We start from the raw sequence: 15784 nt of genomic DNA on the forward strand, positions 1-15784 counted from the left end.
ATCTGTTTATCAGAGATAAAAGGTCACTTTTAAAAAGATGAAGATATTTTAAATTATTGGCTTAATAATCGTCTGCTTTAAGACGCTATTTGGGCATTTTTGTTCGATGTACTAACTCCTTGATTCTGGTAAGAGCAGCTGTTTAAAAAAGCAGGTGAAGTGATATTGTTTTTTTTTAAAGGGTGAAAGAAGTTGTTGATTACTAATTAAACCGCAATGCACCCATAAGTTTGATCTTTCAAAACAAGATCATTTGTTTAATTTAAAATTTGAATTTTAACACTCTTAAGGAAAAGACTTTTTAAGAATTTTCTTTTTTATCAGTTTTTTCAAAATAATGCATTTTTTTTTTTTAGGTAAGTGAAACATTTTTATTTTAAGATTATAGAAACATTATTTATTTAAATTGTATTAATAACATTAATGTCTGGTAATAAAACGTAATTTTATTTTACAAATTTATTGTTACTTTTTTGATAGACTTATTAATTTTATCTGGATAAAACGTTAATTGATATTTTGAATTCAGATGTTAAATCAGAACAAAACAGGGTATTAATAATAATTGCAGAAGGAATAACCCTGCAAATGGTAGGGAAGAAATAAAATCCGGGCCTATTAATGTAACAAATATCGCTAAAAAAAATAAATTTTTTATATTAAACTCTTTAAAAGTTAACGCTTCTATGAGAGAAACTCTTTACCATACAATCATTTATACTTAAGGTAGAAAAAGGGCATTATTAACTATTATAGTTAACAATGTACTAATTAACTATGAAATATTCATAGTTAATTACATAATAATTCAATTCAAGCAGTCACTGGCAGCAGTGATCTTGCCACATGTTGAATTAAAATAAAGAATGGAGTGAAAATGTCTTTATGTTCCTCATAATTTCAATTTCGGCTTTATTTTTTTTATTAATTAGAGTTTTGTTTATTGGACTGATTCCTTTGATTATTTATTTTTAGTCTTAAAAATTATTTATATAGTGCACACCTTATTTATATATGAAAACGCAAATTTAAAATTGTTTGGGAAATACTGTTAATAACGTATTACAGATAGTCATATCTACTTAAATCACAGTTTATAATAAAATTGGTTCTCTGTTCTCAATTTATAATAAAATCGATATTCTCACCTCTTTTACAATCCATATGTTGTATACCATTTCAGATTATTGTTTTATTATGCTGTTAGTGTTGTCTTTTTAAAAAATGAATTCTTTTCTTTATAAAATATTAATCACGATGAAATACTTGAAAGATTCACTTTATGCCCGGAAATATATATATATATATATATTTTGAGTACTGAAGTGAGGGGTCAGTGACCACAACCATCAAGTTAAAGAGGGCATCTAATTGATTAATTACATCGATGTTTTAAATCTCTTACTAGAATTAATTTTATCAGGAAATTAACTTTTTTACATATGACATAAATACTTGATTCAAGCAAAATATTACGTGATTTTTCAAAAAATTTGACTGAAATTTTGGGACAGTAAAATGTAAATTTTTTTTTTCTATTTCAGAAAGTTGAAAAATATTTTATTAGAAATAATAAATTCTTTATACATTAAATTAGGTTTTAAAATTTTTGAGTTTTGTTTTTTCTTTCCTATTATGAATAAAAAAATTTTGATAAGGAAATTTTGATTCCCCCATTTTAGATATACTTAAAGGATAGTTTGCCTCAAGCATCCACACACCTCAGCACATTAGGGAAATATTATAATTTATTTAAATTTTGAGCTGCATGTCCATATCAGCTTTGAAAGAAGGGAACTCTTCCCGATTTCGAAAATTGAAATTTTAAAAAATTTTATTCCATTTTTTTTTAACCCATTTCCTAGTAATAATTTTAATTAAAAGATGGCAGCACTACAATTTTAAGTGTCTGTGTATCCTTTCCCCACTTTTTTTTTTCTTCCTACCAAAAGTTAATATAGATAGATAAAACTAAAAAAAAACAAAACAAAAAACACGAAATGCTCTATCGGAGCGGTATAATTGAAAGTCATTGCATCGCCTATCGCCGTAATATAAACAGAAAAAAGTTTGCGTCAGCGGCGATTGGTTCGGAAACGTTAGGAATTATGCAACTTCGTCAGAATCAGAAAGCAAGTGAATCGGATTTGAAAGGTAAATCTTTTCGTAAGCCTTTTATTACTTAGTAAAAAAATTTATTGGCCACGTAAAGTATATTACGTAGACGTAAAGCATAATACGTAATTATTTTCTTTCTTTTATGTGAGATAAAACTTGGATAAAGGTCTGCAGAATTTGGCATGGTTGATAAAACTAAAAGTAAATAAATTGGAAAGCCGATTTGATGCCAATTTAAAATCATTGAAAATTTTCGAAAATCGTTTCTATTTCTTATTTATTACCGTGAAGCTTCTATTTAAAGTAATTTATCTTTGTAATATTCGCCTATTATAAATCTGTGTGTCTGGTTAATGAAGTAAAAAAAAAATTTAAAAAAAGCAGATTTGATGAAAAATTTTGAAAATATTTTTTTCTGCTAATTTATTTTCTATTGCTACTTTTTATTGTAATTTTTGCTTGTAATGTTCTTCTATGATTAATTAGTTAATCTTTCATTATTAATCTGTAATGTTGAAGATGCAAAAAATAAAATAAAAGCAGGTTCGAAGAGAATTTTCAAAAATATTTTTTTTCTGTTTAATTTTTTTTTTATTGTTGCTATTTTTTTTGTAATTTTTGCTCCTAATATTCTTCTATTATTAATCCAGTTAATCTTCGATTATTAATCTGTTACGTTGAAGAAGTAGAAAATAAAAAATCAGATTCAATGAAAATTCTCAAAAATATTTTTTTCTTGCTTAATTATGTTCTTTTGCTACTTTTACAGTAATTTTTGCTTGCAATATTCTTCTATTATTAATCTAGTTAATCTTCCATTATTAATCTGTTACGTTGTAGAATCTGAAAATAAAAATAAAAAGCAGATTCGATAAACATTTAAAAGAATATTTTTTCTGCTTATTTATTTTCTCTGTAGCTTTTTACTTTAATTCGTGCTTGAAATATTCTTCTATTATTAATATGATTAATCTACTATTATTAATCTGTTATTTTGAAGAAGTAGAAAATAAAAGCGGATTCGATGAAAATTCGATTCGAATTTTAAACCTAAAATTTCAATTAAAAAATCTATCAATTTCCAAAAGCAAAATATTAACCAATTATTAATTAATTATTATGAATTTTGTTAATCAGAAGAAATTCCTGTTGCTCTTTGATCTGATTAAATACTTTTTCTAAATTTGTGTACTAAAATCGTAAGAAAAATATTATTAGTTTAATAAAAATTATAATTGCAGTCGAACCTTGTTATAGAGTACTATCTGCGGACCTAAAAATAGGTCCACTATAAACAGTCGTTCACTATATCCAATTTCTTTAAAAAAATCCAATCTAATATATCCCACTACGTCCAATTTCTTTTTAGTCTCTAAAAATAATATTACTGGAAATAGTGATTACGATAGTACATAATTTATTCATAAATTATTAACTGGTTTATAAATTATTAAGTATTTAAGAGAAAGTTGTTAATTTGTACATTCTATTGAAGAAATGAGTGATTTTCGCTTTTAAATGCATTTCTCCAATTTCCATATCTGCAATACATTATTTTCTATTCCTCCTTTTCTGCAGATATATATATATATATATATATATATATATATATATATATATATATATATATATATATATATATATATATATATATATATATATATACAGAATTCCTCATAGGAGTCTTTCTATATTAACTGATATGCTTAAAACAGATGTTTCGTATCAATTTTATGATATAGAAGTCGGTCTCTCACAAAGAGCTATAAAAAGTCAAGATAAACCAGATAAGGCCAGATAAAACATTATTTTCTGAAGTTAATGGGCAATAATTCGTAGATGAAGTACGCGTTAAGATAGTCCCAAAAACTTCCCAGCGTCAGAGTGGCGCTATCCTTTTAGCGAATCAAAATCTCTAAATTTTATCATTTGAATGGCGTTTCATTGAGATAAGAATATCCTTGCAACCATCTCCCTTTCAGAACCCCTCTTTAAATATCAAGAGCACCGAAAATTCGTGGCTTTTTCTTATATTTTCATGGCTAATAGATAAATCTGGGCCAAATACCAACATTCCTGCTAGGGAAAATACCAATGTAATAGATACAAAACTCCAGCGAACAATGTTTCAATACTTAATATAACTTAATAAAATGCCTTTTTATCTGAATCTGCCTAAGTCTCTTAAATTATCTAGCCTTTAACGGCATATATATATATATATATATATATATATATATATATATATATATATATATATATATATATATATATATATATATATATATATATATATTGCAACTCTCGCATAGGTTGTATTATAATGTAAAAAGTAACGAAAAAAGGAAATTAGAGTCCACTATAAACGAACTACTAATATTTCAGCTGTCCACTATGGGGTTATAAAATAAAGTTATTAGTTAAATGGAAGTTCAGATGGAACCACTAAATAAGTTCACAGCAACTGAGTGTTCCACTATATCTCAGGTTCATTATATATTATGTTCAGGCTCGACTGTAGTTTTTAAACTAATGTTACGATACATCGCTTCATCTAATCGATGGTTGTTGTTTTTTTTTTTCTCCTTATTTTTATTTAGTAATTCATTATGTTTATTTTTATCTAAATTTCACAAATTGAAAAAATTCTTAGTATGAAAGTAAAGAATAGTACACAGATAACACTGGGGAGAAAATATTTTTTTGTTTTGTTTTCTGTTCCATGAGATTTTTAACTGATCTTAGATATTTTCGTAACACTGATTTCAAATATTCCAATAATTTCTCTCTCCAAGCTACAGTTTCTCTTAATGACATTTTTACTCTATTTTTGTCGCAATGTACAAGTTTTAAAACGTTATATATAACAGGGTCCACTACGAGAAAAGTCGTCATGCGCCTCTAGGGACGTATTCCCTATTATGAACTGTCTCTTTGTGTGTTTTGTACAGGTCATAATAGAGAAGCGTTTCTACCCGCATACGGCGACATTTCCGGGCATAGGTTCCAATGCAATTTTAATCCTGATGATGTGCCTTAACTCCGCTTGAAGCTTGTCGCAACATTTGCCCGATCCCCTATTATATAGAACGTTTTTAAACTTGTACATTTCGACAAAAATTAAATAGACTTAAAATGTCATTACAAAAATATGTTTCGCTTTAGGAGCAAAACTAATTTCAGATTTGAAATGCCCTCCCGGAATTTAAGCAAGATTAAGTATTTGCAACACAAAATTTGTTCCCCAAATAATTTTTCATTAATAATTTTTTTTTTTTTTTTGAAGCGTTTGTAATCTTAGATTTTCTAGGATTTCTCGAAAATTAGTCGATTATGATCAATGTGCGGAATGCTTAACTACTCATCCCTTTGAATAGTTATATTTGTTATTATAAGAAATATATGCATTAAAATATTTATTACATATTATAAAATTGTTAAAATAATATTTCGTGTAATTCTCTAAAAAAATTTGTCTCATATTTTCCCTTTAGCTATTCTTTAAAATTATTTTCTAAACTCTTATTTTTATATTGCAAAATAATAATGATAAATAGAATAAAAAAAATATTTTTGAAGCACATGGTGAAAAAATTTACTTGCTATATCGTAAAATATCTTTCTCTCGAATGTTCTTATTTTATTACAATGATAATGATGATGATGACTGACGGACATTACAATACTGTATTATTGTTTTATTTAATCCTGTAAACATTTATTAAATGCTAGCGAGCTAAGGCTCGCTAACGCTCGTTAACACTAAAAATTGCTACGCAATCTTATATAGTTCAAGCTTTGTGAATAAAGATGCACCGCAAGCTGCCAAGTTAGTTCCGTTAAAAGTGTGTTCTAATAATTGACATCATTAATTACGAAAACTGCTTACGAAACAAAAATAATTTGCAGATGACTTCCTATTTAATACCAATTGAAAAAGGGCGGCTTCGGCTTTACTGAGTTAGGAACTTTCCAAACATTTTCAGACAGTTAATAGTATTTACAATAAATATTAAAAATATGGTTGAATCACCTTCCGGCATAACATAACTTATTGAAAAATTTTTATGTTGTTGTCTAACCTTAGTCAGTTGTAACAGGTGAATCGATTGTTGGCTTGAGCATGACTTTATTGTAACAGAAATTAATTTTTATGATTAAAAGGCGGTTTTATAGTTAAACAATAACTAAGAAGATGTTTTTTTTTCTTCTGAGGAAACATATAGAAGCACAAACAGCTATTTTTAGTACATTTGTTGTTTTTTCTTATGGATTTTTAAGAATGTATCAATAATGCTTCTTATTATTCTCTAAGATTTCAGCTTTTATCTATTTAATATTATTATTATTTCCTAAATTCTTGTTTTAATCTTGTAAAATAAAAACAATTAAAAGAATAATATGTGTATATTTGATACAAAAGATTACAAACTTTACTGGCTTATTTGTTATCAATCTTTCGAATGATTTTATACTCGTATATTTCATTGTAGGTTTAGGGTATATTGTTCTTCAAAGATAGGCTTTAGAATTATTAAGTCAGACTTTTTTATTGCTTTTACGAAAATAACAAATGAAAAAAAACTGTAATTTTCTGGATTTTTTAATTTTATTTAATTTAAAAGTTGTCTAGGAAATTACTTCTTTTATGGGGTTTTAAAATCATTTATGCTTTGTGGATAGTAGTCAATGACATTTTAACTATTAGGTGATTGCAAAAAATCTTACCATATCTGATTTACATTAAAAAAAAATGTAACCAAATTAAATGTTGATATCAATTCCGGAGAGACTGCAGAATAACGTGAGTGGACGGTGCAAATTCAAACAAAATGCTCATATTTGGTCAGTAAAAAAGTTTTTCTTTTCACCACAAGTCGGTCACCAGACACCACACGTAGTCAGTACATTAAAAAGTTCTCCCTATTCACCTAACATTAATAATTCAAATATTCATAAATTTTGGAAAAAGTTTCAATTGTGAAAAAATATTAGAAAATAATTCTAATTGCAAAAAAGGAAAGGAAACATTTCTAGAAGAAGTGAAAACTCTACTTTCGACTTTCTTTGATAAACGTTAAACCCCACTATCCACTATCAGTATTTGGAAACATAAAAGTACAGCTCTTCCACAACAGCCAGCTATTGAACTGGAGGATCATGGAAGTTAAGGCTCTACTATTTCGAGACCAACTGCCTGATGCAACATGCTCACAGGGGTCTGTATAGATTTTTCTGAGAGGTACCTATTTTGTGAAAATTTAGACATAATTTGTGAAAAATTAAAAATTATATATTGAAAAATCAACACAAAAATATGGTAAAAATATGAATTTATCGTTTCTTAAGGGATAGAAAAATAAAATTTTAAAAATCTATTACTATCGTTTTTCGTAAAGTTGAATTTGTGAAGGTACAGCTAAACGGTAGTAAATTAGGCCTAGACAGACTCCTGGCTCAGCATTGCTCACTGACCGCCTTCACTTTCCAAACTAGCTACGTGGACTTCAATTCTCTACCGGGTTCATCATAGTTACAGTTCAATGCCTTGAAATCTCAGTTTAAACTATAATACGATTCAAGCTTGCTGCAACCTTAATAATGTGTTAAATTGGGTATAATATGAAAAAAACACAACTACTTCGATTTAGTAGGAACAACATATGACGCAATGCTAAACGAATGGAATTTAGTTGTTGTTTATTTAGTTATTGTTATTAGTAGTTGTTGTTATTTGTTTTAGTTGTTGTTGTTTATTTAGTTGTATTTAGTTTCAATAACTTTTCTTTATAATGCAATAAAATCTGGCGAGCAGCTATTTAAACGATCGAACACTTCGTTTGTTTATTTGTGGCTTGAAGTTAGGCTCGCAGAAAATGCCGTTCATGGGTTAAATTTAGTAGGAACAACACAACTTGTGACGTAGGCTATATTATACCCAATTGAAGCACGTTAGACCATGGTATAGTTTAATCAAGTTTAATGATTGCATCTTAGCTAGCATACTATAATTTTCAAATTCTGAACAAACTTTGATAATCCTTATACTTTTAATTTCCTTTAGGTCTGGAGTTTTTAGATCGTTTGACTAAAAGAAGAAATGTAACAGTGAAAATAAGACGTAAGAAATTCGATGACAACTGAAGAAAAAGCACCACAAAAAGATGGATACATTGGTGTTTCCAAGGATGACAAATCAACAATTATTATTTTACTTATCTTGTACACTTTACAAGGTATTCCCATTGGACTTGCTATGAGCATCGCCCTGTTATTACAAAAGAAAAATGTGACCTATAAAGAACAAGCCATGTTTAGTATAGTTGGGTGGCCTTACAGTTTAAAGCTGTTGTGGGCTCCAATAGTCGATTCCTTGTATTGGAAATACATGGGCAGACGGAAAAGTTGGTTGATATCTACCCAATATGTGATTGGAATCCTCATGTTGATTCTTTCATTTCATGTATCAGATATTTTTGGTGATGCAAACGATTATCCAAATGTGTTCTATCTTACAATTGCATTCTTTATTTTGAATTTTTTATGTGCTACTCAAGATGTTGCTGTCGATGGATGGGCCCTAACTATGCTTTCTAGGTTTGTAAGAGTATATAATTTTTTATTTTTTAAAAAAAGCAGATTTATAAAATCAGCCTTGTTCAGTAAAAAAGAAGAAAAAAAATCTCACTGAATAACTTTTGTCCTAATGTCTTAAATTTTTTGACCTCTTTCCTGGCTAAGCAATTGGAACTAAATATTCCAGACTGCGTCTACCCCAATATTTTGAGGATTAAGAAACCAAATCTGTAGAAACCGTAAATAGATGTCATGTACAAGTCTGATAGCACAGAAAGGAATGAGCTGCTTGAGGCAGCTAATCAGCTGTAGTGCTGGCAGAATAAGATGAAGAAGGAGACCAATATATTTGAGGTCAACTTTATATTTGACTCTAACCTTTTATCTTTTAGCGTAATCTTTGCCCCAACCTTTGTCTGGCATATCTGAGATCGTATGTGAAAATTCGATCATTAGAACAAAAATTATTCTGGTTGATAGCTTTTTTTACTGCTAACTTTGATTATACATTATTTTATGCTATAACTTTAACTGCTAACTTTGATTATACATTATTTTATGCTATAACTTTAACTGCTAAACTGACTGCTAACTTTGATTATACATTATTTTATACTATAACTTTAACTGCTAAATTGACTGCTAACTTTCTATACTAATTTTGAAAGATCTGTCTAATGAAAGCCGAAGTAAGATTATAATCAGCTTGCATAGACTGGATAGTGATAATCAGATCCTTCAGACCATGATTAAAAGTTTTTTTTTTCTTTCTTTTTTATAAATTTTGCCATTTGCGTAGGCTGATTGGGAAAGATTGTATCAAAGGTATACAATTTTAAAGCTTGACTTTTTTTTAAAACTGACAGTTACTGTAATATTATTTATTTAGTTAAAGAAAAATGTATAAATATAGTTTTTCTACCTAAGATAAAAGCAAGCAATAACTAAAGAGCAACGTTTACAAACTGTTGCTGTGCAAAAATGTGTCCTTAAAAATTATTATATAGCTTAGTCTGAACTAGATCGGCGAATTAACTAATAAATATAAATAATTAAGAAGTAATAACAGTTTAAGCTTTAAAATTAGAAAACGATTCCTAAAATGAAACATTTGTTATTTAGGATCGTTTTATGAAAGAAAAATATAGATATAAAATTCTCGAATTAAAAACAAGGCAATAGTTTGTATTTTAATGTGCATATGGTTTTTGTATAGTAAAAGAGAGCATTACAAACATATTAAATTCGGCGCTCAAAATATTTAATCTTATGGTAATATGGTAATTCTTGTAGTAATCAACTAAACTATATTACTTAAGAACGTTCCACTCTGATGTCAACACGATACATTTCTAAAAACTTTTCTTGGCCATACGGGCTCCTGCGTACTGTAGCAACACTCAAAGGCTAATGTTAGTTAGTTGTTGCAGTAAATTTATACAGTTCTTATACTTTAGAGTCTGTGTCATACTTTTGTTTACTTCTGAATGATTATATCACAGAGAAATATATAAAAAGTTTCCATCCTAATGTTAGAGCACATAAAAAAGCAATGCGTTTTTTTTTCTTTTTCAATGCGCTGTGAAATGGCTACTCTGGTACAAACGGCTTTAGAACCACGCTCAAGTGTTAGTTATATTGATCAGTGCATCGTTTTCTTTTATTATTTTCAATTGATTTATAAGTTCTTTATAATCGTTCGGTTATGAGTTTTATTTTAATTTTATGAAATGCTTAAATGTAAATTTGTTAAGGTTGTCGCGTGTTATTGAAGACAAAAATTCATTTTGTAAAGTTCATTGGTATGTTTTAATTTCTCAGCATTCTGCTTATTCTTAAATTCATTTCAACGTTAATAAACTACATATTTATATGGATGACATGGACCATTACTCATTTTAAACTAAAGAATGAATTCCGAAAAACGTTATCAATGCAGATTTTTTTTTCTTTTTATAAACGAATTTATTTTATGAGAGAATGAATTAAACAAGAGTAAATAAAAATATGACAGAAATTCTTTTTTACATTCATTAGAACTAAAATCTAAAATAAAATGTTCGAAATTGTTTAGAGAATTTTATGTTGCCACATAAATGCGCAGTATGAAATAATTTTGAAACAGAACAGCTAGTATGAATTTACGCAATAAAATATTTATTCTATAATTTTAATTTGAATTAAGCAAAAAAAAATCAACTTCAGAACTAATCACACGTAGAGAAGTATTTTGTTTCTCATGTAACAAATGCAATCATCATTCTTAACATAGTCCTACGAATAAAAATTTCATGAGTAGTATATGTCATTCAAGCTAAGTGAAACAAGAATTTTATTCATATATTTGCATAGAATGGCTTATTATAGTCAACGAAGAATTAATAAATATTCGAAGATTTTTTCTTGGTAGATGTACGAACTCTTTACCATAAAATTCGCTAGAACAATTGGAAGGAATATTGTTTCGAATGGCGTCATTATTTATTTCCGTTTAGTAGATATATTTGTGATTAAATCCGAAGTTCAGAAAGATAGAAAATGATTTTTTTTTTTGGGGGGGGGGGGAGTTAGGAGGAAGCTCTTTTAACTTGTTCTAAATCATTATGAAATCTAGGAAGCAAGAACGTATTAAATCATTTAAGTTAAAATCGCTTTAAAAAGTTCTATTACCAAAAAATATTGAGTATAACGACTTTGCAGATTTATATGTATATAATACGCTAACAATTGTCTAACTCAATTTCAAATGTGAAACTATTTTTAAAATCTTAATTTTATTATTTTTTTTTCTTCTTCTTTTTTCTTGTAAACATGTCTTACTATAGGCAAAATGTGGGGTATGCAACCGTATGTAATTCTGCTGGATTAAGGATTGGATTCTTTTTTGGAAATATTGTGTACTTAATTCTTGAATCTCCGGAATTTTGTAACCAATATTTGAGGTCTGTTTCTCGCCCAGAAGGTCTAATTACTCTTTCAGGTAATATATATTTCGACATATTTTGAATATACAAATTATATTTTTATTTTTCAAACTCGTTTGTCAATTATTAGAAATACAGTAAATCTCGTTTAGTAGTTATGTTTTCGTGACCATTTTTTCTAATTTTAAGAATAATTAACTAACCTTTTTTATAAATATCGTTTGTAACTTTTTTCTATTTAAAATTTTTCAGATTACCAATTTACTTTTCAGAGCATGGGGAAATATCAGGGGGAAAAAATATCCATCAGTTTTTAGAAATAAAACTCACTGTGACAAAAACTTCTGTATTCTTAGACAAACTTTAGACAGTTTTGAACTATGCTTAATTTTTTTAAAAGGGGACATTTCAGTTTTTAATATATCGTTTCTTACGACACTTGGACGAACCAAGCACGCCAGTCATTGGCCTTTGCCAATTAAGTCAGGAAGGTGTGCCTTTCATTCGGCAAGAAAGCACCGCAAGGGTGAAAGTACGTCTTAGCTCAGAACCTCCCGGATAGATGGCAGCACCACTTGTTCGCGAGAGCACTTCTGCAATCCTGTAATCATGGTTCTGCTCAGCAACTGACCACAGGACATTCGATTCCACAGATTTTACTAGTACGTATATCGCATGTACTCTGTGGGTCTTAGCGGATTCCAGAATCGAATCCTGATCCCTCTGGACCGGAGAACGATTATCTAACCACTGGGCTATCGCAGCCCTGCTTTCGAAATTAAAAAAAAATTAATTAGATTTTGTACTGTTAATATTTAATTCAATGCAAGTATGATATTACAGAGTGTTTATAAAGTTCCAGACCCATTTTGATGTTTAATAACTCATAAAATAATAAAGATAGATAAAAATTAATAACATAAATGGTCAGATAGACTTAAAAAGTTTCATGAGCCTTGTCAATGAACTTCCACGTGTGCCCCCTTCGTCGCACGGAGAATATCAAGTCGATAGTCAATTTCACGCCAGGTAGCTGCAAGCATGTCGCCATCCACAGAGGCTATTGCGGTTGTAATTCTGGCTTTTAGGTCATTAATGTTCGACACGATCCTCCTGTAAGCATTGTCCTTTATAAATCCCCAAAGAAAAAAGTCCAGCGGCGTTATATCAGGTGATCTGGGTGGCCAAGGAATTGGACCTCCTCGCCCAATTCATCTTCCTGGAAAATGGTCATTCAAAGAACTACGAACGATGATACCCCAATATGGTGGTGCACCATCTTGTTGCAAAAAGACGTGTGGCTGAAGCTCTTCTAGTTGTGGAAATACGAAGTTTCACTATGAACCACCATAAAATCTGTGCTTTCTCTTGTGGTGTATGCATTCCCCTTAATATCCGCTCGAATAAAACATCACATAGAAAAGTACTACATAGAACAAACACATCAAAAGTAAACATAACATTGCAATAGTTGCCGAAACAAAAGAGAGAAAAATGCAATTAATAAGCAGACGATATTTCGAAAAGTACAGATATTTAGACTGGACAACGAAATTCGCGATCGCAACGCTCGAGTACGCCGTCTAGCGGGAGCCTGTAAATATCGGACATTAATTTATCACGTTTTCATTTAGTTCCATCAAAGTCATTGACTGAATCAGACGCCATTTTTTAGCAGCAAATAGGAAACAAAATTTCCCTAAGGAAAAGGCCGAAGAACTTGAAAAAAATCTCCAGAATATTAGTAAATCTTTCAGGAACAGAACACGCCAAACATTTGAAGAAAAATTCTTCAATAATTTTTAATTTCTATTATCAACAAACTTGCAACTGATGACTTCCGATTTCGGATACTGTTACAGATGTGTGTATTAAGGTAAAATGCATTTCTTCTGTCTTCAATTCATTACGAATTAAAGTGAAGTCAACATTGCTTTCGTCATTCCAGTGAATAAATATGAATTCAGAACATACAGAATTGTAATAGTTATAGAATAGTATATATTTCTGTATCCATATAATTCGGAAAACAACAATAAAAAATTATCCAAGTTACTTGAAATAGTGCCATTTCTGCTGATTCTTAATTAATTTAAATCGTTTTCTTGGTAAGTTTTTTTTAATTTTGAAAGAATAAGTTCAACTAGAATTCAGCTATTCTGTTTTTAGCTACATATTCAAATTCATATCAATTATAAAATTTTGCTGTGTAGTATGTTATCTAAAAGTAATGAAGGTATAAACTATGTATCTATTATTTGAGAATAAAGTTTTCAAACAAGGAACTTATCATTTTGGAATTCTCCGGGAATCATAAATCAGGTAAGTGCAATGATTTTTACAATAAAAAATTTGCTTGTAAATATTTTTTTTTCATTTGATGATGGTTCTCTACACTACAGAATGGGTTTTTACGTCTGATTAAGAACTATAAGAATAATAAAAAAAGAAACAATATGAAAGTTTTTATTTCAATGTAAAGAATTCTTAAAATCGTTTTTTTATCCTAAGAATTCTTTATTTTCCGTTTTTTAGTTTATAATTTTTTGATAAAAATTGTTCTCAAAATACTTTTTTTGAAAAATTAAATGGTATAACATTATGTGTTTATGTATACTTCTTGTATATTCCAGTGTTTGAAGTAATATGATTCAGAAAAGTATGGAATAAAAATAATTCGGTACTAACATATTAACGCCACCGCCGCTACAGATTTGGCGGTTTTTAAGAGCCGCTAATCTACACTTAAAATTTTTGCGACAATTCATAAAATAAAACACTTTATTTAAAATCAAAATAGTTAATCGGATTTCGGTGGAAAATGAGCCGATATAGAGTTTAGCATAGATTCAAAACAATCATATCGCCATATGAACTCTGATGAATAAGATTCCAAATGAAATAACATTTCCAAAACGTACGTTTACCAAGATAAAGTTTTATGTTGTGGGAATTGGTACATTTTCGTTTTTTCGGTAAAATATTTCCCTCCTGAAAAAATAAAATTGCATCTTGTTTTGTTTTTGGCAAATCCCAAAGACGAATATTCGTAGCACTAAAAATGGCGACAAAAAAGAATTGTCTTTTTTTTTTGTTTTTGTTTCGTCAGCATTCTTTATTTTACGTTTCTTAGTTTCTAAATAATGATTTTTATTGAAACTTGAAATTTTTTGATAAAAATTGTTGTCAAAAAACGTTGTTTACAAAATTAAATTTCATAAAATTATGAGGCTTATGTATACTTTTTGTTCATTTTAATTTTTGAACTAATATGATTCTTAAAACTATAGAATGTAAAGTTTAAATGGGCCTTTCATGTTATATCATTAAATTTAGTAATACTATTTCTCGGGCATTAGGTTTTAACTCTTATAAGAATATACATATTTTTTTCTGTTAATGTACAAATATTTTTCCGATGTGTTTTGGATGTTCCTTCTCTAATAAAAAGAGATACCATTTTGTTTTCGGTTGTACGAGAAAGAAGATCAAGCATTTTTCTTTTTTAAATTTAATAAGCCACATTAAAGAAGGAACGTTGCAATGCTACACGCTACATTAACGACGTCTCCAGAGTAACTGAATGACGGTTCATATAGAAATCGCAGGTAAGCGTCTCATACAACAACGCCCCCTATAGTTCGTTGCGATCGCGAATTATCTGAAATTAACCACACGAGCAGACGATATTTACAAAAGTAAAGATATTCAAACCTGAAAAGGAAAATATATGAGTTATTCCATCAATAAATGCCATAAGTTTGTTTATATCTTCATTATTTTATGAGTTATTAAACATCAAAATGGGTCCGGGAATTTATAAACACACTGTATAACTTAAATAAGAACTTCAGATAAATATTATAATACACACTTGTGACTTTTAAAAAATAATTTTAACTTTCCCGCTTAGAAATTTTCTTAAATGGTTTTAAGAAATTTTCTTAAATGGCTTAGAAATTTTCTTAAAACTTCTTACATGGTTTTTACTGTTAAAACTATTATCTTTTTTTGCTGTATAAATAGATGACATTAAAAAATAATATGGCTGGAATTTTCCTTAATTTAAACGCCATAAAAGTTATACTAAAATTGCTATTATTTAAGTAAGGTTGAAATTAGAGGAACGCAACCTTAAATTTTGTACTTTCTGTTTGTAAATTTTG

The 15784-nt window shown here is 28.6% G+C and overlaps 1 protein-coding gene across 4 annotated transcripts in view; it reads left to right on the forward strand.

Moving 5' to 3' along the window:
* The first annotated feature begins 1945 nt into the window (after window positions 1-1945).
* The window catches only part of LOC107437623 (acetyl-coenzyme A transporter 1), a 32529-nt gene continuing 18690 nt past the window's right edge, over window positions 1946-15784 (forward strand). Inside the window, exons 1-3 of one of the 4 annotated variants that reach the window (XM_016049699.4) lie at window positions 1946-2154; window positions 8183-8715; window positions 11520-11674. In XM_016049699.4, coding sequence (XP_015905185.1) covers window positions 8252-8715; window positions 11520-11674 — 619 coding nt within the window. In that variant the 5' untranslated portion in view covers window positions 1946-2154; window positions 8183-8251. The other 3 variants (XM_016049700.5, XM_016049702.5, XM_016049701.4) reach the window with 3 other exon arrangements.

This window comes from Parasteatoda tepidariorum, chromosome 9 (assembly GCF_982258835.1).
Source record: "Parasteatoda tepidariorum strain Cologne lab strain chromosome 9, Ptep-v5.0, whole genome shotgun sequence".
NCBI classification, from domain to species: Eukaryota; Metazoa; Arthropoda; class Arachnida; order Araneae; family Theridiidae; genus Parasteatoda; species Parasteatoda tepidariorum.